Here is a 27,749-nt window from a genome sequence, read left to right on the forward strand (position 1 = left end):
TGGAGAGTCAGAGCAGCTTTCTCCAAGCAAGTTGTTACCGCGAGGGCCACATTTGGGGGGGGGGGGGAGAGGTGCTGATACTGCGTTCCCTTGAGGAGCGCCAGAAAAGAAGCGCTGCCTGTGACTAGAAATACCCTGGCAGTCCTTCCGGCGCAGGCGCAGCCCTTCTCGCTCGCTGCGTGTGAGACACGCTCGGTCAAAATCCCGGGCTTCTCCGTTGTTCTCGTGGGAGCGCTGGTTTGGCAAATCGGTACAGTACATCCCGAAGGAGCCCGGAAGCTTTCTCTCTGGCAACCTGCAGAGCGCCTCTTCCCATTCCGCCCCTTTCTAGCTCTAGGATTCCGCGGCCTCCCTTCTGGGGCATGCGCGCGGGCGAGGGGCGGGGCCTCGGCTGGGAATTCTGGCGGGAGCGCGGCGCCGAGGGAGGAAGGAGGTCGGAGCGGGGCAGGTGAGGCGGAGGCCGCGCGCGGGAAGGCCGGGGCGCCTCGGCCTGGAAGCGCCTCGCTGGCCGGCAGGCGGGCCCCGCCCGGGCCAGAGCGGAGGGGGAGGGCGGAGCGGGGGGGGGGTCCCCTTCAGATCCCAAAGCGGCTCACCAATGGCCGCCAGACGAAGCGGCGTCGCAAATACAGATGCCTGGACTAGCCCCCCCCCCCCGCCCGCGGCCTCCGGGTCGGGGGCAGGAATGCCGCTTGCCGCGGACCCGGAGGCTGGGGGACCAGGCGCCCCTGGGATCGAGCAGGGGGCTGGGCTAGATGACCCTGGGGGGCCCTAGGATTCTACGACCCGCTGGAATATGAAAGGCAAGGGGAAGATCCCCGTCCCGGCCGCCAAGCAGGTGCCTCTTATGGGAAACCCAGGAGCAGGATCCCAGCACAAGAGCATCTCTCCCCTCCTGAGGTTTCCAGCAGCTGGAATTCAGAAGCATTGCTGCCTCCAGCTGGGAAGGCAGAGGACTGTATTTTTCGTCTATAAGACGCCCCCTATTTTGGGGGACTCCAATTTAAGAAAATGGGGGGGGGGAGATGTATCCATGTATAAGGCACCCCTAATTTTTGGCATTATTTCTTAGGAAAAAACCTAGCCTTATACACGGAAAAATACAGTGCTTATTTATACTTTCTGTGAATAAGTAACACTGGGGATTGGACTGTTGGGGTGTATTCTGCTGAAAAGGGTTGTTATCTTGGACCATGCAAGGCTTGATGAGCCCCAGCAGCTATTGATTATATACTCTCTTCTGCTTCTCCACTCAGGTCTTAGTTCTACATGGCTTCTCTGCTGCTTTGAATGTTAGTGATACATTAACCTTCTGCTAGCCTTTTAATTTTATGGCACTCCACGGAAATTAGCTTCATTTATTAGGCATTGCATGTTTATATTGTTGTTCTTATGTGTCTCCAGGGTACGTGAATTCTCCAGTAAAGTCTCTGTTGGAAAAAATATGGATGGTGAGTTTTGAATTTGTCTAATCTTCTAAAGCCATTCAGTTTCTTCCAGGCTTGAAAATGTTGTCACTGCTCCATATGCAAGGTAGAACAAACCAGCCAGGAAGAGAAGGTTGTTGCCAGTTGATTTGGAGGCAGTCCCATTCTGTTCTTTTCAGCCAGATAAATGGCAGTGCTGTGGCACGTGGAGGGATGCTTGAAGAACTTGAACGTTGTGAATTCCTGTGCAGAATTATTTGATGTGCTCTGCTGCTGAACTGCATCCCCATTTGTTTTCAGAACATCATTTCTGAGCTGGCTTGAATACTGGAACAAGATTAAGCACTGTCTGTTTTCTAATCAGGGCTCTCATTAGATGCACACTTGCATTGTATTGGGGCTGGGGGTTGTGTCTCATCTGAGCCCTGGTAAGTTGCTCCTTTTTATTTATTTTCGTCCAGGTGATGATAACTTGGACCTGCTAGCCTCCCTGTTAGAAGAGAATGAGGCAGCTGTGGGGCTGGAGTGTGAGGAGAATGGTGTTAATGTGGCTACAGATGGAGAGCCGGATGAATATAATGAGCTGTTTGATGCAGAAGATGATGAATCCTATACCGAGGAAGTGGAAGCTGACGAGGGAGAGTCCAGTAGCGGCAAAGAAAATGTGTCTGAGTTGTTTGGAGATGTGGGTGACCTGTCTGAGGAAGAGGAGGAGAAAACTGGGCAGGAAACATCTCATTCTCTAGCCGAAAAGGAGAAGACCAATCAACATCTGCAAGGTAAAAATCATTATTTCATTTTGGATGGTTTAAAGTTGCTCACCTTGCAAACCTGAGGCTTTTGTCTTAACCATACCTACTAATACAAAAGATTTTCAATGCATAATCTAATTAGCCAAGGCCGCCCTCATGTGAAGGACCTCTGTGCTGTGCTCTAGGCTCCTCTGTTCTCGGAAGATTTCCTTCTGTGCCTTCTAGCTTTTCGATTTGAAAGCAAGTGGGAGGATAGGGAAATAATCAAGGGCCTCAAGACTCAAACATCCCTGTGTTCTGTCATGGCACAGATTAGGAAGGATAGACCTAGGGAAAGAGTAGTGGTTGTGATGACACTTGTTAAGCCAGGCATTTCCAAAGTCCCTTTCGGGGGCCCAATCCGTCCCCTGTGGCAGTTTATTGGCCCTCATGGCCCTTCACTTCATCAAATCTGGCCCTCTTTGAAAAAAGTTTGGACACCACTGTGTTAAGCATTTTACATTGTTCAAGGCGGCAGAAATGATGGTTTGGGATCAGAGAGAAATCCCGTATGGTGCGGTGTTAAATGGAGTCTATTATATCACAGGCGATCTCTCCTATCAAAGCCTGGCTCTTGGGGAGTGAGAGCTGGGCACTTTACAGGGAACACGGTGAAAATTTGACTTTTGGTTATGCACTTTACTTTTTACCTAAGTTATTTTTATTGATGACAAATGGCTGTTTAATTAACCATGTATTTAAATAAGATACTTTTTAAATGTCCATTTATTGTTTTCAACTTAGATGAACTGAGGAAATTGCGGGAGCAGATGAAGACACTCCAGGAGCAACTGCAAAAGACAGCAATAGGGCAGCCTGCTAACATGGCCCCTAGCAAGAAAAGTTCTGGTAACTGGATTATTTGTTTTATGTAGCTGTTCAGCATCTAAACTCAAGCTTATTGCTAGGTTATTGTGGTAATCCTTAGTGATATCTCTTTGGAGCCTTTAATATCAAAACATTCTATTGGATTGTGTGGATTTTTATAAAAGCCAGCCTGAGCAAGTTGTTAAATTCACTATATTAGAGCCTTGCTGGTGTATTCCTGAGATTATCAAGATAATAACCAGACTTCCATATTACCCATGAACTTAAAGGTTGGTCCATTGATGGCCCAAAAAATCCCAATTGAAAAATATGGAAACGTATGCTTCTTGTCTCTCAAAATGTACCATCTCCATTTGGGAGTAAACATAATCTTTTTGTACGCCAGCAAATATTGCATGCTAATCCCTCCACTGCTGCTTTGGCTGCATAAGGAGTAGAACTGAGTTTGCTAGTAATATACAGGATGTTTTATTTAAGAGGCTTGTTTCTTCTCTGTTGCTCTAGCTCAGATGCCTAGGGAACGTAAGGCTGTGTCTAACTCAATCATGAGGTCTTTCAGATGTTGCTGGACGCCAGCTACCATCATCCCTGACCATTGATCATGCTGGCTGAGAGTGGAGTGATGGAAGTTGGAGTCCAACAAACTGCTGGAAGGCCACCGACTGCCCACCCCTGACCCTAACTTGAGTTTGCACACTCTGTTTCACCATCTGGGTCAGTTCATAATTTATTATCAAGGAAGCCATTAGGGCTGCAGTCTTTAAATGCACTTAACTAGGGAGTAACCCCATCACGTATTGTAAATATGTGGAAGAGTGCACTGTAAGCCTTTTAAATATTCTTTCATTTCTTAACCAGGTAAGTCTCCTGCTGCCCCCTTAAAGCAAAGGAAGCTTCACGAGTCACCTTGTTTCTCAGCCCAGCTCAGCTGTCCTGCATTGGCCGCAAACACAGGTCAGGGCCAGAAGATGAAACCTTCGCTGTCTGGTATAGTAGTCAATATTTGTTCTCAGTCACGTCAGTTGATGCACGATGTTTTGAATTTCATTTTCACAGAAATGATAAATATTACTCTGCTTGTTTTCCGAAATTAATATTGCTGAATATTTTTGATGCTGCCAATGTAGATATGTTGTCAAAAGAATTGATCTTATGTATTGTCTTGGCAGCATGACTATTAATTGCAACTGAATGGAAAACAACCCTGAATCTTACACTGGGTGCTTAGTACCACTTACTCTGGAATAGAGCTATAATGGAGAAGGTCACACATAATCCCAGATCACCTCTAAAGAAAAGGGGCTTACTACCTTGTGAATTCTGCAGCAAGAATGTACCAGGCAGGCTGGATATAATTCTGCCTGCAGAGTTTGAAATGTGTTGAGCATGGGAAGCCTGTACATGTGTGAATTACAGGCATGTCTGCTGAAGAGGGACTGGTGCTGAGGGAGATGGTGTTTACACCGGAGAGCCCTGCTGGATCAGACTTTGGCCCAACTAGTCCAGCATCCAGTTCTCACCACCTGGGTACCTGTGGGAAATTGCACAGAGGAGATGAGCACAGCAGCCCTCCCTTCTTGGGCGCCCCAGCAGCTGGTACTCGGAGGTTCCTGGTAGCACACAGCCACCAAGACTTCTTGTGTCCGCCACTGCTTCTAGCTTGTCCTCTGTTGCTCAAAATGGCTAGCTTTTGGCAGCAGATGGGAAGGTGAAAACATTTTAATGCAGAATTAGTTGTCTGTCTTGGCTCTGTGACATGACGCACAGCTTTTGCCAAAGATTATTTTTCTGAAAAAAGTTCAACTGTGCTTTTCACAAGGTATGACTTTTCCATTTTCCCCCTGTTCCTCTTACAGAGAATAAAAGACATGCTTCAAAACCAGTTTCAGGTTTGTCGCCTCAGCCTCTGAAGTCCATGACTGGGAACAGACCTGATTTGGGCACCAGTCAGAAATCCCAAGGGCCAAAGAATGCCGGTGTGAATAGTCAAGAAGTCTCCTTTGAAACCTTCTCTGGGCTGAGGCTAAGGTCAGCAAGCTTATGGGGGAAATGTTGGGTTTGTTCCTTGAGTATAGCTTGTGGCCTAAAACTGTTTAGATACCTTGCTAATATTATTATTTTTTTAAATCAGCACCACAGATTTATGGATTTTGACTTCTGCATGAAAGCTGCAAATTAAGTGCATCATTTCTTTTGAATATTTTTTTTTTAAAATTACTTTATTGAATTCAAACTTAAACAGGATTACATAATAGCAACAGCAAATGAAACTCGTTCGCACCCTCCCTTTTACGTCTTTTTATCATGGCAAAGGACTGTGCAAAGCACCAGATTTTGGCCATTGAAAAGCTTACAAGTTAGTTTCTGAGACTGAATTGTCTTCATGCATATATATTTTAGTCTTAATAACTAGAAACATGTCTTTGTGTCCTTTTTTCAAGAAAATGAAAGTACAGATGCTCAGGAAGCTGATTTTTGCATCCCATACCCAATTCTGAGCTCTCTGTGTATTTTTGAAACTCCACACTCCTCCTTTCCCTGGGCTGGAAATGTTTACACAGACTAGTGATGAAGCCCCTCTTGTTGCCCTGAGTGCCAGGGTATTTAGTGGAGCTCCACAGAGGGGATTTGATGGAAGCTTCCCTATCCCTTTGTCATTCTAATAGTTTCCTCCTTGTTTTCATTGCAGAAAACCCCGTGTATCCTCTGTTGAGATGGAAAGAAAAATGACAGGCCGAAAGTTTATTAGACTTTCTCAATTGCAAGACAAGCTTGCTTCATTAAACCTTGAGGAAACAGACTGGGTAACGTTCGGAGTCATCATAAAGAAAGTCACGCCTCAGAGCTCCAATAATGTAAATAGTTTTATTATATTATGTCCTCTCAAGTATGACATTTTGTTGAAGTGAAAAATTGGTTACCATCTCAAAATTCTTGTTTAATGTATGAATAAGCCTACAGTCCTCTTGGGCATCTTGAATGCTGCTCTCTGCCCTATTGCAGTACTGGTGCTGTAAACACCATCACAGGTAGGGCTGTCCTCTCCACATTCCTGGTGAAGCTGAACGTGGGCAGATAAAAGAAAGTACATATTCATGCAGCACATAGTCAGTATATGGAGTATAGACAGTGCTTGGCTGAAAACAAACCATAGTGGCTGCTATGGTTAAAGCATTCAAAGTGGCTGCTTCCCCAAGCAGGTCATCGTAAGCATGCTTACTAGGAAGCAAGCTCCATTGAACACAGTGGGACTTCTGCATAAATATGCATAGGATTGTGCTATTAAACACCTTTACAGCAGACATCTTGCTGTGTATGTAACGTTCTCTGGTGATGGTAATTATTTTAAGGCTGACTCAAAGGATTGTAGTTATTTTGTTCTTTTTATTTGCTCCCACTCTGCATATCCAGGGTAGAACCTTCAGCATCTGGCGCTTGAATGACCTGCATAACTTCAGCCGCTGTGTCTCATTGTTCCTGTTTGGTGATGTTCACAAAGATCACTGGAAGACAGAGCAAGGCATGGTCATAGGACTACTCAATGCTAATCTCATGAAACCGAGAGAAGGATCAGACGAGGTGTGTGTAGATCTGTCTCTATATAAAATGTATACAGTGGTACCTTGGGCTACATATGCTTCAGGTTACAGACACCGCTAACCCAGAAATAGTGCTTCAGGTTAAGAACTTTGCTTCAGAATGAGAACAGAAATCGTGCTCCGGTGGCGCGGCGGCAGCAGGAGGCCCCATTAGCTAAAGTGGTCTTCAGGTTAAGAACAGTTTCAGGTTAAGTGCGAACCTCTGGAACGAATTAAGTACTTAACCCGAGATACCACTGTATTTAAAAACAGGTGATTTTGGTTTTTTGACATACAGTTTATTGATTTCTCCATAGGGAACTCTTTCAACCATATTGTATAACGCTTTGCATAGACATCAGTGTAGAAAAGATGAGGAAATCCTTTGTTTTCTCTGTCTCCCCATATAAATATTCCTTCTCCTTGGCCACAGTTGCGTCTGTCACACAGGAAGTCTTTGAAGGCTTCTCTTTAACTACGTCTTGAAGTAGCAGCCCCTTGCCTCTCTTGATGGCTGCTCAGTCCCTGGAGGGTCTTTGACTACGAGGGAAGCAAGGGCTCTGTCTTTGTATCCCCTTTGCGGAGGGTACATAGCACTATGGAAACCTCTGTAAAGGCAAATAGCATAGCTGAACAGTGCAGCTCTGATCCTACTGGTTGGCTTCAAGTTACTGTTTGGGAGATGAGGCCTGGTGGCAGTCAGCTGCGGGAAGCAGCTCCTGAGATTGACTAAGAGAAAATAGAGCTGTAACAAGTTTGCAGAAGGCTTTGATTTGCAAACAAGTATCATATAAAGCAGTTCTCTTTACTTGCAAATGCCTCGCCCTACAGATCCAGAGGTCGCTTTCACTCTCTGCTTTTTTATTGGATCTCTCACTCATCTGACCTGACCTGATCCAGCCTCATTGCTGAGGTTTTTGTTAAGCAGGGTATGGGGTTTGTTGGGAAATGGCAATTGTCCTGACCATGATGTGTAGCAATGAGGCAGTGGTAGGGAGGCAGATGTCATAGACCCACAGAGGAAGGATTATGCACCTGTGTGTGGAAAATCCTCCCACCACTTCTCAAGTTTTTAAGGAAGAAGTGGCACAACCCTTGGCATAGCATGATGTTAACTTGAGCCCTGGACTGAATCCTTGGCTATTTTCAGTTCAAAAGAATGCTGTGTATGAAAAGGATAACATTGATGAAAAAGAAAAAATGGTGTTTGTCCTCGGACTAAATCTCAAATAGTTCCTGGCAGGGCATCCCCGTCACATCCGGGTGCCCTGTTGAATGAGATCCTACTCAAGGCTGAGGAAATGCTGCATTCTTTTCACCTGATGGCAGCTATCAAGCCATGGGCGAAGGGCGTGGAGGTGGAGAAAATGCAAGTGCCTGCCATATATATTGGAGTAATATTATGTTTTTGACTGAAATATTTTTTTAGAAACCCTTGCTGGCAATGAAAAGAAGCAGAGAGTCCCTGTTTCAAAATAGCACCAGGCGGCATCTTGGCTGGGACTCCGTCATGACTTGAAGAGGGGATGCATTGCTACAAATATACACAGCCTATCTACCATTCTCCCTCCCTCTCTCTATCTATCTATTTATCTTTTTTTTATTTAAAAAAAACACAACTTTGCTGGGGAGCAAACAAAAGGAACACACATTTTCCTGTATCTTTTCAGAGCAGGAAATGGGAAAGTCGAGCCTTGGTGCTTGCTAGAAACAACTGGTCAAAATTTGTGGACCCCTACTGACTTCTCACAGCGACACAATTTTTCACCTGATAATGGCACTTAAAGCACTACCTCCAGTGAAAGCTAATGCCCCTGGCTGAGATGAGTCCCTTCATCTCTCTGAAGCTTGTTGTACTTCTTCTGGTTAGGTGTGTGTGTCTGTTGATCATCCCCAGAAGATCTTACTTCTGGGTGAGGCCATGGACTTGGGAACCTGTAAAGCGAGGAAGAAAAATGGCGAGCCCTGTGCACAGATGGTTAACCTGGTATGTATAGCTCATCTGACATTACACTGTGCTTGGTGTGAGCTTGTGCAGATGTCACCTGAGGGCTTACAGTTTAGTTTTGTGATTGTGCTAGTCACAATTTATAGCAGAGGTTGCTGACTTTTGGGGGCTGATGGGCACATTTGCGAGCTGGTGTGGGCACCACAACCTACTGTGTTGCATAGAGTCTAATGCTACTTCCAAGCTTGATTTCAGAGTGGGGAGGGGACCCTGTGGTCACCAGGAAAGGCTCTGTTGGCACACACCGTACGTGCCCACAGCCACCATATTGGTAGCCCTTTATATCAGAGCAGAGATGGTGACCTCACGTGTGTTGGAGGGCCAAACTGTCCACCCAACATATGGCCAAAAGTCACACCTGTTATTTTTCTCTCCACTGAGAATTTACCAGGTTTTGATGGGAAAGGGCAGAGGAAGACAGTAATAGGATTTCTAAAACTAATCTTCCCTGCTCAGTCCTAATGTGTCCCCTTCCATATTTTTCCTGCCCAAATCCCTTGATCAATACCACTCCTCCCAGTTGCGGGTTCTTCTCTTTTTCCATTTGCATGTACAAATACCTGTGCTACCGGGAACCTGAGAGACTGCAGAAAGTAGCTACAGGTTTGGAGCAGGACACACTAGAGATGACTGACTTTAATTTGATCAAAGCTTTTCTCATGCAGGAGATTTAAGCCACCTTGTGTACTCCTGCCTGCCATAAACGGCTATAGTTCTTTGTATTTTAATTATAATTATTTTTGTTAGTTGTTTTCCGCAAGGCATCTCAGAGACAACCGGCGCCTTACTTTTTCAAGCTTAGTGTTTGCCCATAGCTTCTGATTTCCACTAGAGCCCAATGTGTCTGCAAACAGAAGCATGTTTCCTTTTCTCATATTTTGCTCTGTTGTGACAAGTACACAAGGACGAACTCCCTCGTCTTTCTCTTTCTTCAGAATGAATGTGAATATTGCCAGTACCATGTCCAGTCCCAGTACCGGCGGCTCAGTTCAAAGCGGGCGGACCTGCAGTCGACCTTCTCAGATTCCCGAGCTCCGAAGAGAACAGCAAAGAAGAGCCTTGGCTTGAAAGAGAGGCTTTGTCAGGATGGCTTTTACTACGGCGGGGTTTCCTCAGCTGCTTATGCAGCTTCAGCGTAAGAGAAACTACATCTCAGTGTCCTTCTGTGGAAGTTCCCTTCCGGATGAATGTGAACGTTGCTCACTTGCATTCTTTTCTGAATTTAACTTTATTAGATCAGTTTAAAACAGGGGCGGGGGACCTTTTCAGCCAGAGAACCACATTCTCACTTGGGCAACCTTCTGGGGCCACAGATTGGCGATGAGCAAGGCCAGAGGCAAAAGTAAATTTTCCCTTTGTATGGAAGACTCCGTGGACTTGTGCTGGTGCAAAATGTTTAACTGCTGCTCCACATTGTGTTAAATGTTTTGTGTTGCTGGAGTTTTTAGTGGTTGGTTTATTGGTATCTACATGCTGTGAATGGCCCACAGAATGCAACTGGATAGTAGAAAACAGATAATTAGGCACAGTTTTTGACTACCCTACTATAATCACAACCACAGTGATTCCCCTTATATGGGTGGTGTCATTCCCTCTGTTGAGTTGCGCTCTGCTTTACTTCTTCAGTGCAGCAGCTGCCGCCCCAAAGAAGAAAATCCAAACAACTCTGTCCAATTTGGTTGTAAGAGGAGTTGATGCAATTCTACAGGAGACCAAGCAGAAACTGGGTAACACGTTCTCTTCTGTTTTCTTAAAATGTCCCCTTGCTGTAAAATGTCTTTAACATCCGTCAAACATGGATAGCTCAGTCGGTTGCGCAGGAGACTCTGTAAACCATGGTTTGCAGTTGGGAGCCAGCCTTGGGAATGTATAATCTTTCACCCTCTCCCTTTCTCTGTCAGGTTTTTGTGTTACTTGAAGACTGGCACAAGCCATGGCCAACCCTAGCCACGTTTCCTCAAAACCTGTTTCAAATTGTGGCTCATGAATGAAACTTGGCTGGTGTTCATGATGGTTACTTTTGGTTCACAGGTAGCAAGATATCATGGTTAATACTTCAAAGGGGAGGGAGGAGATGTTCCAGAGATTAACTAAGGAAGAACAAGTATATTTCCAAGGCAGGCTCCCAATTTGAAAAGTATGCCTAGGCCAGTGGTGGCCAACCTTTTAGAGATCAAGTGCCCAAACTGCAACCCAAAACCCACGTATTCATCACAAAGTGCCAAGACGGCAATTTAACCTGTATACTGTGGTACCTCTACTTACGAACGCGATCTGTTCCGGGGTGCCGTTCGCACCCTGAAAAGTCCGTAAGTAGAGCGCCGCTACTGCACATGCGCAAAGTGCGTAGATTGCTTCTGCGCAAAGCGCAGGCAAACCCGGAAGTAAACACTTCTGGGTTTGCCGCGTTCATAACCTGAAAGTTGCGTAACCAGAGCGGTACGTAACTAGAGGTATGACTGTTTTTCTGTGTGTTTCACATTTCTTCTTTATGACTGCTGGTGTAATAAATAATCCTTCATAAAAGTTATTACATAACATTCTTCATTAAGTTATCTTTCCATTCATATATAATTTTATGACATAACTCAGTGCTTTTTTTCCTTTAAAAATGTTTAGGAGTACTCTAATTTTGACTCAAGAAAATCAGTTCAAATTGGGAAAAATAAATACAGTGAATTTCTTCTCCTGTTAAATTCACAAAATGTTTAGGGGTATGTGTCCCCACGTAAAAAAGCACTGGCATTATTCAAAAAAAAAAAATTGGTGTTATGAGCCATCAAACCTCTGAAATACACTTTTCCCAGAAGGTTCCACCATTTTGGCCACTACACTAGTGTACACTGGAGGGCTATACTAAGAGCCACCCTCTCCCAGTTGTTAATTTGGGATAATAATAATTGTCTGTGTACGCACATACAAATGTGTGTGTGTGTATAAATAATATATATATTCCCCCCAAAGAAAGAAGGCTTGAGCTTCATTATGAGCCCTGTCTTTGCATCAGATGTCAAAGAAATAAACAACTGTTTGACTTTTAGAAGACATCTGAAGGCAGCCCTGTTCAGGAAAGTATTTTGCATTTGAAGTTTCCCCCCCTGTTTTTAAAATTCTGTTGGAAGCCACCCCGAGTGGCTGGGGAAACCCAGCCAGACTGGCGGGTTAAAAATAATGTAGTATAATAATAATAATTAATAATAATATTTTTGCCACTTCTTCAGCTGCCATTTGATCGCAGCCTCCACGGAATGAATTCCTTTGTTGGCTTCTTCTGTGGGACAGCCCAGCGAACATATAAACCTAGCAGTCCCTTCTTAGGTTGCTATCTTTATATGCTTACTGACAGACCTGGGAGTTAAACCCTGTTGAACTTAAGGCAACTTACTCCTGAGTAGAAACAGACTGGAGAGAAGCCATGGAGCATCAAAAGTCACACCTGCTCCGCACCTTGCTCACACGCCAGTGTCGCGTGGCTCTAAACGCGCCCAAGAGCAGAGCAGGAAGGCAGGTTGGGCACAACCAGACTTGATAGCGGGGAGGCGGAGCCAGTCCAGAGCCAGCCATCAGGTTTGGTTGCAGTGCCCTGCAAGCCCTCCTCTCCTCCTCCTCCCACCCCCACAGGAGGCAGAGCTGCAGGCTTGACAACGGCATTGCAGGAGCCTTCCTCTATTCCTCCTTCCCCCCCCCCCCCCCGGGGGGGGGGGTAGTGGCCAGGAGTTCTCTGACACGCGTGCCATAGGTTCGCCACCACTGGCCTAGGCTGTTCTTAATCTGTGTGCTGCTTTCATCCCAGGTTTAGGCTTCTTTGTGTGTGCTTCGAGTAGTATAATTTTGACTAGTCACAACACACGAGTTGTGTTCCTTGAGGCTGCATTGCCTCAGAGTTGCCAACCAGTGGAGATCTATTTAGCTATCTCACAGGCTTCTGCAGTTTTAGTAGGGATGGTTCACTTGTCCAGTTTTAAATATCTCCTGAGGGCTAGAAATTTGTTTTGAATTTTCTTTGAAGGGCAAGCAGGACTCAGCGTCATCAACCACCTGTGACTAGTCTGTGAGTCTGCTGCATTGTTACATTGCATGTTCTGTTTCAGGTTTGCCAAAACAACCTTTGCCATGTTCAGAGGAATTCAAAGAGCTATTGTCAATGCCCTCTTTTGGAGCAAGAAACCTGAATAAACACCTAGCCAAAGCCACTGCACCAGGTATGTCTGCGGGGGGGGGGGGGGGGGGAAGCAACCTATTTGACTCCTGCTGAGCAACATCTGACTCACCTACAACTTTATTTATGTCCTCCCCAGTATCTGTTGGGAAGCAAAATCCAGCATTCCAGTCCATCTCTGCTTCAGCACTGATTAAGCAACAGAGGCAGCAAATGCTGGGAGCCAGGAAAAGGAGGTCTGAAGAGATGCAGAAGAGGTAACACCATGGTGGGCACGTGAGGACATGGTTCAGTAGCCCAAACGGCCTTCTTTTTCAGTGTTACTCACTGTAGGTGTGATACACTCAGTCACTTAGAATCATAGAACTGTAGAGTTGGAAGGGACCATGTGAGCCATCTAGTCCAACCCTCTGCAATGCAGGAATCTTTCCCCCAACGTGGGGCTTGAATGCACAGCCCTGACATTTAAGAGACTCATGCTCTACCAACTAAGCTATCCAGCATCTATTAATTTAAGTGAATCAACTCTGAGTAAGACTTAGGTGGATCTCACCCTGTGCTATTTCAAATCCAATATTAAATATCTAGCATATATAATACATTTTTATTTATTTTTACTGTTTACTCAGCTTGTTGGTCCCTTTATGCAGATGTCTCAAGACGACTCACAGAATAAAATCCAATCCAATTTTTTAAAGAACCAGCGCAGAAGCCCATAAAACCATTAAAAAATATCCTTCCATTTTCCAAACTAACTAACATGTTAAGGAAGCATACCAAGGAAAGTTGAAGTTAGCATATCATGAACAAAAGGGGGGAAAGCCTCCAGTAAAATCCAAATTGGATCATAGGAATCTACCTTCTGTCAAGCCAGATCTATTGTCCATCTGGCCCTTTATTGTGTATCACAGGGATTGGGGTTAATGAGACCCAACACGTGTCCCAGTTTGGCCTGCAAGGCCGTTTACCCAAACCATGCCCACCTGCCCCACACCTGTCATCACATGTAGCCTGGGAGGTGGGGCAGGTAGGGGAGCCTTAAGATGTGCTCTCAGGGGCTCTTTGGCAAGGGAGCCTTGCTGGCGCCACCAATCGGCTGATTGCCTCTGGCCTCTGGGCCACAGCGCAGGCTCCCCATGGAGACCTCCGTGGCGCAGCTGCTCCTGCAGACAGCAGGGCTTGGGAGTCAGCGCTGAGGAGCTGGTGGTCAGTAACTTCAGGACCCGCCTAGCTGGGTGCATGGCTATGGAAAGATGGGTCACCTGATGATCTAATGGTGTTGCGGGTGGGAAACGCAGGATCCAGCTGAGCAGCCACATTCCGTTCTCCACCCCAGTCTACAACTGCTCTTGTGAATTTCCACATTTCAGGCGTGTGGCCCAAGATCCAACATTTTGGAGAGAGGCCTCGGATGGGACAAGGTGACATCCCATGGCTCCTCTATTGAGTCTTTTCCATCCCTACCTGAATATGATATAAACTTGCAGAGCTGAGGAAACTGCCTAATCAGGATCCCTGCTGCTGCTGCTTCCTAAAGTGATTGTGCTACTTCCATTTACATTTCACACTGCCATCAAGCAAAGTCATACAGTGGTACCTCGGGTTACAGACGCTTCAGGTTACAGACGCCGCTAACCCAGAAATAGTGCTTCAGGTTAAGAACTTTGCTTCAGGATGAGAACAGAAATCGTGCTCCGGCAGCGCGGCGGCAGCAGGAGGCCCCTTTAGCTAAAGTGGTGATTCAGGTTAAGTACGGACCTCCGGAACGAATTAAGTACTTAACCTGAGGTACCACTGTGCTTGGAGTCAACCCAGTGAAATCAATAGACTTAGCTGGAGATCACTCTTTGTCTTCAGTTTATGAACTCTGACAGTCCATAGCTCACAGAGAACTTCCACTTTGGATGGAGGATCTGACATCTTTCATCTCTAAGCAATCTGCGTTTATCAAAGCAGTGATTCTTGACACCTGTTCAGCTTTCTCCTCGAGTAAAGAGCCTTTATCAAGCAGAAAGGCCAGTGGCGCTAATGATAGACTCTGCCCTATAATTTTCCTTATTAAATCTCTTAACGTTTATCCTGCTCAATTTGATTTTGGGGCATGACCCTCAAGAAGGCAAAATGTCAGCAGACTGATGCTCTTCTCAACAGCCTTTAGCATCATGGATTCTGTTCAGTCTTTTTGTACTCAAGTACCATCTGTAAAAAACCTTCTGGTAGAAAGCTTTTTTAAAAAAAAACACCTGAAGCCAAACCTTTGTGTGTTAGTGAATAGTTTTTGTTTGCTTCTGAAAACCGTGGACAGTAGAGTCAGTGGTTCTATATTTTGCAAATTGGTCTGCAGAAGTTATCTGAAGGAGCGTCTCCACCCCCGTCATTCTACCCGGACACTGAGGTCCACTTCTGGCGGTTCCCTCACTGCGAGAAGCCAAGTTACAGGGAACCAGGCAGAGGGCCTTCTCGGTAGTGGCGCCCTCCCTGTGGAACACCCTCCCACCAGATGTCAAAGAGAACAACAACTACCAGGCTTTTAGAAGACATCTGAAGGCAGCCCTGTTTCGGGAAGCTTTTAATGTTTGATGTATTATAGTATTTTAATATTCTTTTGGAAGCCGCCCAGAGTGGCTGGGGAAGCCCAGCCAGATGGGCGGGGTATAAATAATAAATTATTATTATTATTATTATTATTATTATTAGTCTGATACAAATTCACAGAGCCTGGTACACACAGGGGGGGGGGAGGGGGCTACATTTATCTCCCATGATTCCTGGCAGCCCCAAACAGTACCAGGGCCCAGGGAAACCTACTGGCAAACTCAGGTTTGGGTGTGGAAGGGGGTGGGCTTACAAGTGGCACTTGGGGGCGCTTGGCACACTGCCAGGCCCATTCCACAGCCATCCAAACATGATCTGGGCTTTCTCTTAATCCAGGATGGGCGAGCTTGCCAACCACTAATTATGTTTTTACTGCCCTGCTAGCTCCAGCAGACTTGTGTAGCTAAACATAATTGGGGGGGGGGGGGGCGAGGATCAGGACCCTAAGCTATGGAAAAGCTTCCCTACTTAAAGTCAGTTGTTAATCCTTGCAGATGAAATTCTTTGGAGAGAGGAGTGTGCAGTTGGTGATGGAGGTGGAAAGGCCTGTTTCTCACCATGTCGTCTTTGGCTCAGGAGGCAGGCAGGGTGTCTTGTTGTTTTCTGCCTACATGCCATGAACCTAGAAGCTGGCCTGAGGCTGATGCGCTACTTGGTTGACACTCCCCACCCCCCATAGACATGTGTTGGGAGAAGGCTAAGCCAAAAGATTCCTTGGCTGTATGAAAGCAAGATGTCTCCTGACCTTGAGTATATAAACCTCTTCCTCTAGCATTGTAGTTTCCAAGCTTTCTACCTTTAGTGAACCTTTTCTACATCCTGCTCACCTTCCATGAAACCTCCATGCATTGCAAAGCACTCAGTAGCATGTGTGAATTGAAAGAGTGTGGCCTCCAAACTCGGCACGCCTAATAGTGCAGATGCACCTTGCGCAGGTGGCCCAGCTGTCTTCCAGGAAAGCTTGGCTGTCATTACTGGTTTTCTCACTGAGAAACCCGGATGAGCTTCTGAAGGGCTCCCGGTTTCACCACAACAGTCTGAAAAGCCCCTGCTCTACAGAGTCTTAACAGGATTTTGGGGTCAGAGAATCCTGTTCTCCTACACTACCTCCCCAAGCAAGATGATAATGGATTTTGTCCCTTTGTTTAAGGTTTCTTCAAAATACAAGCCATGCAACTGTGGCAGCAGTGCCACCTTCCTCAGGACCAGCGGTGCTACGCTCTCCAACTCCTGCGGCAGAGTTTCCCAAAGCTGCCAAACTGTCAAGCCCCGAAACTCCTAGACTTGGCACAGGCTTCTCTGAAGGAGACGATGTTCTCTTCTTTGATAGTTTGCCTCCTCCGGTGCCCAAACTGAATGGCTTGGCAGAAGCTAAAAAGGTATCAGCTCCTCAAATTCTCCCTAATTGCTGCCCCATGGGTAGGGTGCAGAGTCATAGTACAAGGATCAGTCAAGCTGCTAATAGCTTGTAACTTCGTCATTTCAGGTGGGCTTGGAGACCAACCACTGGGTTGTCAAAGATTTGTGATAAGGTTGCCAGCTTTTTAGCCCAGCGCAAAGGACTGTGGGAGTTTTCAGGACTGGACATACACTGTGCTAAAAGACAATAATAGGATGGGTTTTATTATTTTAAAATGATTATTTCGATTGTAGCTTTTGCCTTGTATGTTCAGTTGTAATAGACTTTTAGCCAATTTAGTTGATAAACAGGAAAGTAATTCTGTCAGTTTTGTAACTTATCACAGCAGCCTTAACAAACTACGGTTCCCAGGATTGGGGGGCGGGCGTCTGATCTGTGCAATGGGGTGTTTGTGGGTGTGTGATATTTGTGTGTGATGGAGAACAAGCATTGGCCTAGTTTCCACTAGCACAGTAGAGCTGTGAGAAGGGGTTATATGGTCTTCAGTGACATTTAAAGTCTACTCAGTATTGATCCAGAGCAGATTCCAGTGTATAGTGAGCAGAGTAAAAACTTAAACACATTGCCGGGTTCCCAAGAAATAGACAGAGGCAATTATATTTCATCTAGCAGAGCTGTACTGCTACTGAAGGCAAATGAGCATAATGGTCACAAAACCAATACATTCAGGATTGGAACTGTCCATAAGAAATCCAGTTGCAGCAGACTTCACTTAAGCTTACAGTATAATAAGACTAAACCTTAACACGACGCATACTATGTACAGAACGCTGCACCAGAAGGAAAAGAGATAGAAAGAGAAAGTGAAACCCAGACTTCTTCTGGCCTATTATTATAGTCAGCATGACCTTGAGAGAAAGATAATAGGACCAGTTTAAAGCAGCTGTACTCAGCTTCTCTGAAGGAATAACCCAAACATCATGAACCTTATGCTTGTTTCTTTCACACAGAGAAGCTCCCAGAGGCTCCCAGAACCCTCTTGAATTAATTACACATCAAATCAATACTGTCTACACTAAGAAATGCAAACTGACATTCAGCTCCAGTGATCCTTGCTGGCTTTTCATACTGGTTTTAATTGCTGACTTTTGCTACATGCCTTGAGTCTTTCTTTTGTTGCTTTTAGATGGCAGCTATAAATAAACTACGTGCAAAAGGCCGGGTCCTCGCCAAAGTTGACCCAAACAGCATAAAAAGGAAACGATCCAGTCTAGACATTCCAGAGATTTCTGAGAGAGCTGAGAAAAACATCCCTCTGTCCCAAGGTATGGAAAGTGTGGAAACTTTTTACAAAGATAGCCAGACTTGCACCGGAATTAAGTCACTTGGGTCCAGCCCAGTGTTTCAACCAGCTGGTGTCAAGCTGAATGGTTTGGCTTGAAGTTTCTCCCTGAGACAATGGGCAGAAAACAGCGCAGGCTGCAGGCAGCGGGCTTCCATCTTTCCTGTCTCACTTAAATGTGAGGTTATGGGCTACATGCCTGCTCTGTGGAAATCCCTGAGATTTCTGTGCTGGAAATCACTGGTTTCTATACGAGCAGAACTGAGGTAGCAAAAGAGGACAGCTCTCCTGACTTCTCCTAACTTGATTCATAACATTTGTATAAAGTCCCTCAACATAATTTGCTGCCTTCCATGGCTTCAATATTCCTGCCAGTAGATATTTATACAAATTTTGAATTCTCTCTTCCTCATCCATTTTTAGAAATCCATTTCCCACCACTAGCTGACAGACCCATTTTCCTCATTCCCTTTTCCTCTGTTGTCAGTCATTGGCTGTCAAGTGGCAAGGCTCTTGAGTTTACCCTGAGAGGTGCAGCTGAGATGCATGGCCAAAAATACCCCCACAGCAGCAAGAGTTTGCTCCTTGGAATGACTGGGGAAATGAAGGATCTTGGCAGGTCATGTAATAGATTCACTGTATATTGTTGAAATAATTTCCCTGTTGGATCCAACCAAAGGCCCATCTGGGGTATCCCTTGTCTCCAGAAGTTTCCAGCCGGATGACCCTGAGGAATCTGGTAAGTAGGGCATGGTGGAGAAAGGCGCACCCTTTTTTTTGTCTGGGGTGACCCAAGCAAATCGAAATTCTGCACATTAGAGAGGCACAGGTAAAAGATCTCTGTTTGTATGGCACACTATCTATGCAACACCTACTGTCAGCGGAATGCATTACCTTAGTTTCTGTTGCAGCAGAATATCCTTTGGAAATAATGGCTAAGCACGTGTATATATTTCTCTTCTGTTTTTGTAGATGTTGATGCAGCAGAACCTGCCGGAAAGAAACTACGTAAGCAGCTTGCGTACTTGGAGTCTGATGAATTTCAAGAGATCTTGAATGCTAGATCCAAACACACGGGTGTCCTTAAGGAGGTAAGCCCCTCCCGCATACAAGGGAACTGGCTGGGAATGCCTGCACGTGGGTGCTATTGGGAGCGTGTAAAGAGGAAAGGGGACGCGGGTGGCGCTGTGGGTAAAAGCCTCAGTGCCTAGGGCTTGCCGATTGAAAGGTCGGTGGTTCGAATCCCCGCGGCGGGGTGCGCTCCCGTTGCTCGGTCCCAGCGCCTGCCAACCTAGCAGTTCGAAAGCACCCCCGGGTGCAAGTAGATAAATAGAGACCGCTTACTAGCGGGAAGGTAAACGGCGTTCCATGTGCGGCTCTGGCTCGCCAGATGCAGCTTTGTCACGCTGGCCACGTGACCCGGAAGTGTCTCCGGACAGCGCTGGCCCCTGGCCTCTTGAGTGAGATGGGCGCACAACCCTAGAGTCTGTCAAGACTGGCCCGTACGGGCAGGGGTACCTTTACCTTTAAAGAGGAAAGGATCCTGCCCAGCAGCAGAAAATAGGACTGTGTCATCTTCAAGAGACATGCCTAACAGTTTTGCAAGAGAGGCATTACTCTGATCTGATCTGCTGGCCTGCATTGTGTGTCAGAATTCACTACCAGAAATGCAGCATTGACCATTTTCAGTGCAGGAGAAGAGACTGCAGTGGGATTCACATCTGACCCCTCAACTGCGTTTCCCAGAAGTCTGCTTTAAGAATGTGGCAAGTATTGAAAGGCCAAGCAGACTTCTGGGAAATGTAGTTGCTGACCAAAGAAGAGTCTGAATGCAGAGAAACATTTTTCTGACAAAGGCAAAAATGTGAGTTCTTCATAAGTCTGCAAAGCAGGGGTGGGGGCCTCAGACCCAGGGGGCCAGATGAGGGTCTGGCCCTTGGGACCCTTCCCAGACTATACCCCTCAGTGGCCCTGCTCTTCCCCCTCTTGAGTGGCTTTGCCTGGCTGGAATGTGTCCTTAAGCTGCGAGGTGGGCGTGAGTTGCCTGTTGCTGCACCTTTACCTCTGGCCTGGGCAAGTGTGCCTATGAGGGAGAATGGCCCACAGGCTGAAAAAGGTTCCCCCCTCCCCCACTGTTACATGATTACACAACTTCATTTTTGTTATCAGACGTTTGTCTTATTTGTTGATGTTTGCAGTGGGAGGAGCGGGTGCCTGGTTTATTTTATTATTTGTTTTATTCGGCTTTGAGTACCATTAAATATCCCAATATATGCTTTTCGTCTTTAACAACCGACCCTTGTCTTTTCACAAGGCCTCTGGTTTTGCTGTTTGTTCAGTAGATGGCACTCTTCCTCTGAGTCAACACTGAATCTGTTCCCTTCTGTTGTTTCGGAAATACACGCTGCCTTAGGCATCATCCAGCAGACCCTGCACTTTTCCTTTTTAAATGTATATTAATACAGTTGCCTTTATCAGTAAATTCTCTGCGGTCTTTTGTGTGTCCGCGCCCTTTTTGTACCCATACATGTTGAACACTTACAACCTGCCTCCAAATGAGACATTGCATAGTAGATACCACAGTTAGAGCTTTTTGGATTTCCTCAAGTGCAATGCCTTTTGAGGGAGAATGGTTCAGTTACAAATTGTCAGATGTTGGGCTTTTGAGTGATGAAAGATCAAGTGGATTTACATAATATATTTGAACTGGCTCTAAGAGTGGCTGCATTTCAGGGATGAAAATCAAGAAGGGGTCTGAACAAGCTAAAAAATACAACTGTGTGTGTGATTTTTTTTTTAATTCTTTTTATAATTTCAGGATGAGGATTCAATTGAAATTAATTGCTAATTGCTTATTGCTTCTGAAAATCCTTTTTTCAGCTATGTGGGGGTTTTTAAAGTTTCATTTACAGTGTTAAGTTTTATATTAGCTGTTTACACATCTAGATTAAAGTTTCATCTCTCCTCCTGCCACAGTTTGAGGCTGAGCTGCAGGAACGCTATTTTGAGCCCCTGGTGAAGAAGGAGCAAATGGAAGATAAAATGCGGAGCATCCGAGAAGTGAAATGCCGTGTTGCAACGTGCAAATCGGTGAGTGAAGCAGCCCCTTGAAGTCCAGCTTGATCAGCGTTGGATGAAAAATTCATTTTGACCCTCAGGAACCTTTCCTCGAGAAATCTGCTCAGGAGGGGATCCAGGGCTGCCTTTTTCCTTTAATGATTACAGCTGCTTAGAACAGCTAATGGCATCCTCCATGGCTGCACAGAAAAAAGGTTGCTTTGAAATGACTGCAGCATACATGCAGTCCCTTTCCTGGAAATTGTGCAGTCAAAAAGATGGCAGTGTCCCTTGTAGACTTATAAGCATTTTAAAACCACTTCTTCCCTTCCCTTCCCCCCCTTCTGTCACAGCCATGGAGGAGGTAGTTGCACTCTTTACAGCTTCAACATGTTTAAAGAAAGGAGAAGGAAGCCTTCTGGCCATCTCATAAGTACAGTGTGGACCAGGGATGAGGAACCTGTGGCTCTCCAGATATTATTGGACAGCATTTACTCCCATCCTCCCCACCGTTGGCCATGCTTGCCGGGGCTGATGGGAGTTGTATTTCAGCAGCATCTGAAGGGTCACAGGTATGGATGCAGGCATGAATCGGTTCATCGATTATGTGGCTTAACCTGAAGATCTATATTCTGATCCATGCATGGGTCTGATGGGCAGGCAAAATAGGTAGGTATGTTCCAAAATATGAAGTGAACTGCAATCCTCCCATCCTTAACCCCAATAAGGCATGTCAAGGACTCCACGCTCCGCACTGCATGTACTCACGCTCCTGCAAAAACACAGCGCATCCTGCTAGGGGCTTAAACTGCATCTCCCAAGCATATCAGGATGTGACCTGAGTTTTGAAGGCAGCCCCAGGTCAGTGGAAAGTGATCCTCCCATGAGGTGCCATAGCATTTGAAAAAATAATAGCATTAGCAGAGTGGGTTGGTGCCAAGAAACAAGCTTTAGCTTTCCTGTGCCTCTCGTAGCACATGAAGTCCCAGGGAGGGAGAATGTCCTTGTTGGATCCGCCTCGGTTTGTGGCCTCATGCACAGGTCAGTTTGCTCTCCAAAAAGGAATATTCACCGTTAAAAGCCCACTCTTACTTATTTATTATTACATTTTCACCCCATCTTTCCTCCAAGAAGCTGAAGGTGACGTGCACCATTCCTCCTCTCCCATTTTAGCCTGACACCCACCCTGTGAGAGAGGGTAGGCAGAGCCATAGTTCCTGGCCCAGGGCATGGCAGAGTGGGCTTTGAACCTTGCTCTCCTAGGTCCTAGTCCAGCACTTCCAGTCTCATCACCATCTAAAGCTTTGTAGCCAAGTCCTGTTGAATACAATGATAAGCAGATCCAGGTTGTATTTTTCACACTGGTATCCTGTCTTTCCGAATAACCCAGAATAGTGAAACCTTTTGAGGTAGGCTAGAGCGAGAGAGCAAACTTCAGTGGCCAACTCATCCCTGTCCAAGTGTAGCATGTTGTTGTTATTTATTAAATTTGCATATCACCCTTCATCTGTAGCTCCCCAGGTCAGTTCACAGCATAAAAACACATAATAATAATAATAATAATAATAATAATAATAATAATAATAATAATTAATAAAAAATAATTTATTTATACATACATACCTACCCACCCCACCCATCTAGCTGGGCTTCCCCTGCCACTCTGGGCGGCTTCCAACAAAATATTAAAATACAGTCATCCATCAAACATTAAAAGCTTCCCTAAACAGGGCTGCCATAAGAACAACAACAAACCCATCACACAGCATTTCATTGTATTAATTGCTGGTGATGTGGCTGCATATTTGTATTTAAGACTTGCAGAAGATGGACCTCTTTTCCATCATTAAAATGCCCTGATCCTTTGGTGAGTTTCACCATTGATGCAGATAGCTATTGTGCGATCTGCATTTTGCCAGGATTTACACTGGCGACAGAGGTGGTCTTAAAGAGGAAGGGGGACCAGTGTTGGGGGAGCAGAAGCAAAGAGTTCAAATGGGATGTCCTCTCAGGTGGACAATATAGCTGCTTCCCTCTGGTTCGCAGAGTAATTTGCTCTTCTGGCACAGCAGAGGACTGGGTTTTCACTACAACAGTGACTTTGAAGAAGTTGGAGAAAGTGTGTGTGACTCTTTATTTCCCTCTCTCTTCCTTTTACACAAGTGCAAGTATACCTATTTCAAGCTCCTGGATTCATGTGTGGAACAAAATCATGACTATCACTGGCATGATGGTGTAAAACGATTCTTCAAGTGTCAGTGTGGAAATAGAGCCATATCTCTTGACAAGCTGCCGAAAAAACATTGCAGGTAAGAGGAGCTGCTGCATTCTCCCCTTCTCAAGCAGACCGTTGCGCGATCTCTCAACCCTGCTGCATTTTATCTGCAAAGGTTTGTCAACGTACATCTCTCATCCCTGGCTGTAGACTCTGAAAAGACTTGCTAAGTAATAGTGGTCTGGTTTATTCATTTTGTTTATTTTTGTTGGGTGGGCAAGAGCTCACTTCACCATTTGTCTAGACCAGTGGCCCTCAAAGGGTGCAGCCTGCCACCCTGGCGTGGCAGGAGAGGATGGCAAGAGTGGCTAGAAGATTCAAGGACAATCAAAGAAGCATTTAAACATTTCAGTGCAGTATAGTGTAGTATCAAAATAATTTTTTAATATGCAGAATATGGATAGATATCCTTTTAAAATGAGAGCAAGAGCCTCAAGTGATACTGTGGACAATCCTAGTTGTGTTTTCCAACTGTCTTTCTTGTCAATAAAACATTGGATGTGATGCAAGCAGATTTTATTCTGCAAGTTTGGCTCAGAGAGAAAAGTTTGAGACCAGTGGTCTAGGCAGTCCTTTCCAATGAGAAACGGCTATGAAGAGGCATGAAGATAACGCCCAGAGCAGTGGAAGGGGGGGCACTTAAATGGCAACGTTCATGTAGGAAATGAAACCTTAAAACAGTTTGGTGCAGCACTGCTACCAACAGCTACTGAAGCAACCCTGATTTTTCTGTCTTCCCCTTTCAGCAATTGTGGTCTCTTTAAATGGGAACGTGATGGAATGCTCAAGGTAAGAGTAAACCCAAGACTGTCTACCTACATTAAGAAGCTGGGGAAGCTGTGGTTTATTTTAATTTTTTCCGTTTAGTCCCACTTTGTCCCTTTTATCAGCCCAAGGGTCGCTCATTAGGAACATACTTAGGGGTGGCATGCCAGTGGCGGGTGAGGCTGGAGCCAGAGACAGTCACCCCCCCCCCTCACACACAGCCATCCTTTCCATTTTCCTTTCCCCTCCCCTCCTTCCCTCATCTGTTTCTTCTTCTCGCTCCTGCCCCAGAGCAACTGGGCTTTTAGAAAAACCTCCTGGGACCCAATGATGCTTCTGAGAGCTCATCTTTTACAAGCTTGATTGGCGCTGGGGGAAATCCTAATTGCAGCTGAGGAGGGAAGGATTAGGCCTCCCTGTGTGCTGGGACCCTCCCAAAAATAGCCCCATACACTTCAGTTCCCCCTCCCCAATGGCCCCTGCAGGCTGCAGCTCATCCTAAGAACCTTATCTTTATGTACTGTTTTTCAAGTAAAACTCCTGGAATATGCGCAGCGATTAGGCCTGAGGGGAAGCGAGTGAGGGAAGAGCTGAGTAGTCCTCTCCATTGGGCCTGGGCTGGGAGCTGAGCTGAGGAAGGGGGAGAGGAGTTCCATCTTTGGAACTGTCCTCCTATGCTAGTTGGTTTATATCTATAATCCCCTGGGGTGTTCTCCTGTGTGAGCCTCACTGAAATGAATGAGGATTGCATAGCAGGTGAACTTTCTGGTGAGTTTTACCTGAAGAAGATTGTATCCCTGTGTTTTGCTTCTTGGTAATTTATTGAGCATTATTTATTGAGCTGGCTTTTATTCTACCATATTGGACACAACCTCATTGCACGTTTCTCCTTTCTAGGAGAAGAAAGGTCCCAAGATTGGTGCAGAAACTCTTCTACCAAGAGGGGAAGAACAACCGCGATTCCTCAGCAGTATAAAATAGCTATAAAAGTTCTTTCTCTCCTTTACACTTGCCTTTTGAATTTATCTCTCATGTCTGGTAAGGTGCAAGTAGCTCTGCGTTTCAGAATGACTGAGGAGTTCCTTCTGAAAGACACAGACTGCAGTAGTAACCCCACTCACCTGACGGTAAGCCCCATCCAGTTCAGTGAGGTGGATGTGGCCAGGATTCAGCCCTAGAGACCCCCAGCCATCTTTCCTTCATGAAGTCTGAATGATCCTTTGCTTTGGGCTGCCTTTGCTCAGTCTGTAATGTTGAATGGGTGAACCCGTCATTCTTTAGGATTTGCTTGATGTCAGGAGAGAGAGCTTTTTACCTAGACTGCGTGTTGTATGTTTTCCAAGGAATTGGAGGGTGCCTCTTTGAAACTGCAGTTTCTGCTAATGTAACTGTAGCCAAATTCAGCTGTATTATCTGACACTACCTCAGAAGTGCCACAAGAAATATTGACCAGACTAGGCCCATGTCTAGAGAGCGATATCAGCATTAAATAGTCCTTTTTATTTCTAGAACTTACACCAAACCGTGTGACTGTTTATATATTTGTAATATGCTCTCCACACTAATGTATTTCCCCAAATACCCACCTAGAATAATTTTCCTATTGAAGGGGAAAGTAGTTTGTGATTTTTAGTGAGGCAAGTTACCTTGTTTTTATTGCTTTTGCTTTTAAAACTTTTTTTATCTAGCTTAACATTTTAAAATTCTTCTAAATTTGGGTCTGGAATCTTTTATCAATAGTTTAGAGGGTACAAGCTGCTTCAGACTGTGAACGGTCTGCTGCAAAAACATGATCTGTGGAAGCAGTCAGAAAAACCTGTATTTCGTCTCTCCAAATGGCTATAAGGTTTCTTATTAAACACAGCAAGAAACAATGGAATGCCCAAAAATGGAGCTAAAACCTCATAAAACAAAGGACTTTTTTCTGAATGTATGCCAAGTTGGCTCTTCTGTCTTCCCTTGTGACATTATGTAGAGAGGGACTTAGAAACGTTCTTATCTATTCATCAGTTATCACTAATTAATTTGCTTCCCTTTCAGTTGTGCCCATATGTACTGCAAATATCAAAAGTGTTTCCTTCAATCACTAGTGTATTTTGTTCAGTGAACCAGTGGCGTACAATTTCTTGGCATGTTATTGTTACTGGAATCTCTTGTAAATATCTTAACCACAGTGCTGTGATTGAAAATGCTGGAGCCTGGTGTATATGCAGCATTGTAAAATGTACAAAGGGGGCCTAAACAGCCCAACATATATTGTTTACAATAAACACTCATAAAAATCTGTGTTGAGGTGCTTTGAGTTTCTTACTTCCCCTTCCTCATTCTTTTGGAAGTTTTGAACGAGGCAAAATGACTTGCTTTGCTCTCAAGTACCATAATTATGGTGGCCCTGTGGTCTAAACCACTGAGCCTCTTGAGCTTGCCAGTCAGAAGGTCGGCGGTTCAAATCCCCATGATGGGGTGAGCTCCTGTTGCTCAGTCCCTGCTCCTGCCAACCTAGCAGTTCAAAAGCACGTCAAAGTGCAAGTAGATAAATAGGTACCACTCCGGCAGGAAGGTAAACAGTGTTTCCATGCTCTGGTTCACCAGAAGCGGCTTAGTCATGCTGGCCGTATGACCCAGAAGCTGTATGCCGGCTCTCTCGGCCAATAAAGCAAGATGAGCGCTGCAACCCTAGAGTCGGTCACAACTGGACCTAACGGTCAGGGGTCCCTTTACCTTTACCATAATCGGCTAAAGACGGGGGTGTGGTTTTTTTGTCTGATATTGTTTGACATTTAACTGCCCAAGAATTTAATAACATCATCCTTCTTAAAAGGCTTTAAAAAATGCAGCAAGTCTTCAGCAAACGTGAAGAGGCGAAAGGAGGAATGGCCCTGGTTTTATGTTGTTTTATGGGCAATGTCGCCTGCCAACCTAGCAGTTCGAAAGCACCTTCGGGTGCAAGTAGATAAATAGGGACCGCTTACTAGCGGGAAGGTAAACGGTGTTCCGTGTGCTGCGCTGGCTTGCCAGAGCAGCGATGTCACGCTGGCCACGTGACCCGGAAGTGTCTGCGGACAGCACTGGCTCCCGGCCTATAGAGTGAGATGAGCGCACAACCCTAGAGTCTGGCAAGACTGACCCGTACGGGCAGGGGTACCTTTACCTTTACCTTATGGGCAATGTACATCAGCTGTTATAATTCATTCACTGTTTAGAGGTGATACCACAGCTGAATGATTTCAGCTGAGAAGTTTCCCACTAGCATCATTTTATTGACTATGTCATATCTCTTTTGGTGGAATCTCTGAGCAAATCTGCTGAAATCTGCAACACCGTCATTTAAAAAGGCTTTCTCCAAGATAGAACATCATCTTACAGTGAGGAGGCATTAAGGCAACTGCTGGTTTGTGTCTAACCTCAGGAGGAGGAAAGAAGAAAAGCATTCCCTTTCATGCACACACCTAAGATACAGAGATGAAAAAGAGCCTCTTCCTATACTTTACAAACCCATATTTTTAAAACCTCCTGAATTAGCCCTGGGAGAGGGATGGTTTTAAAATCGCTCTCCAGCCTGTCTAG

General features: G+C 45.4%; 1 protein-coding gene across 4 annotated transcripts; it reads left to right on the forward strand.

Moving 5' to 3' along the window:
* The first annotated feature begins 347 nt into the window (after nt 1-347).
* On the forward strand, nt 348-26,466 carry MCM10 (minichromosome maintenance 10 replication initiation factor). 4 transcript variants are annotated; one of them, XM_028745449.2, is made up of 20 exons: nt 348-448; nt 1,402-1,448; nt 1,886-2,203; nt 2,960-3,064; nt 3,902-4,030; nt 4,900-5,071; nt 5,733-5,898; nt 6,455-6,622; nt 8,492-8,608; nt 9,565-9,764; nt 10,256-10,356; nt 12,721-12,831; nt 12,928-13,045; nt 16,534-16,762; nt 17,930-18,068; nt 19,058-19,176; nt 21,062-21,175; nt 23,306-23,451; nt 24,164-24,206; nt 25,080-26,466. In XM_028745449.2, the coding sequence occupies exons 1-20, from the start codon at nt 363-365 to the stop codon at nt 25,161-25,163; spliced, it is 2,712 nt and encodes a 903-aa protein (XP_028601282.2). In that variant the 5' UTR covers nt 348-362; the 3' UTR covers nt 25,164-26,466. The 4 variants fall into 4 exon arrangements, with proteins under 4 accessions (XP_028601282.2, XP_077791800.1, XP_077791801.1 ...); XM_077935674.1 differs by having other exon boundaries at nt 3,902-3,997; XM_077935675.1 differs by lacking the exon at nt 348-448 and adding an exon at nt 690-800.
* The last annotated feature ends 1,283 nt before the right edge of the window (nt 26,467-27,749 follow it).

This window comes from Podarcis muralis, chromosome 10, assembly GCF_964188315.1.
Source record: "Podarcis muralis chromosome 10, rPodMur119.hap1.1, whole genome shotgun sequence".
Lineage (NCBI taxonomy): Eukaryota > Metazoa > Chordata > Lepidosauria > Squamata > Lacertidae > Podarcis > Podarcis muralis.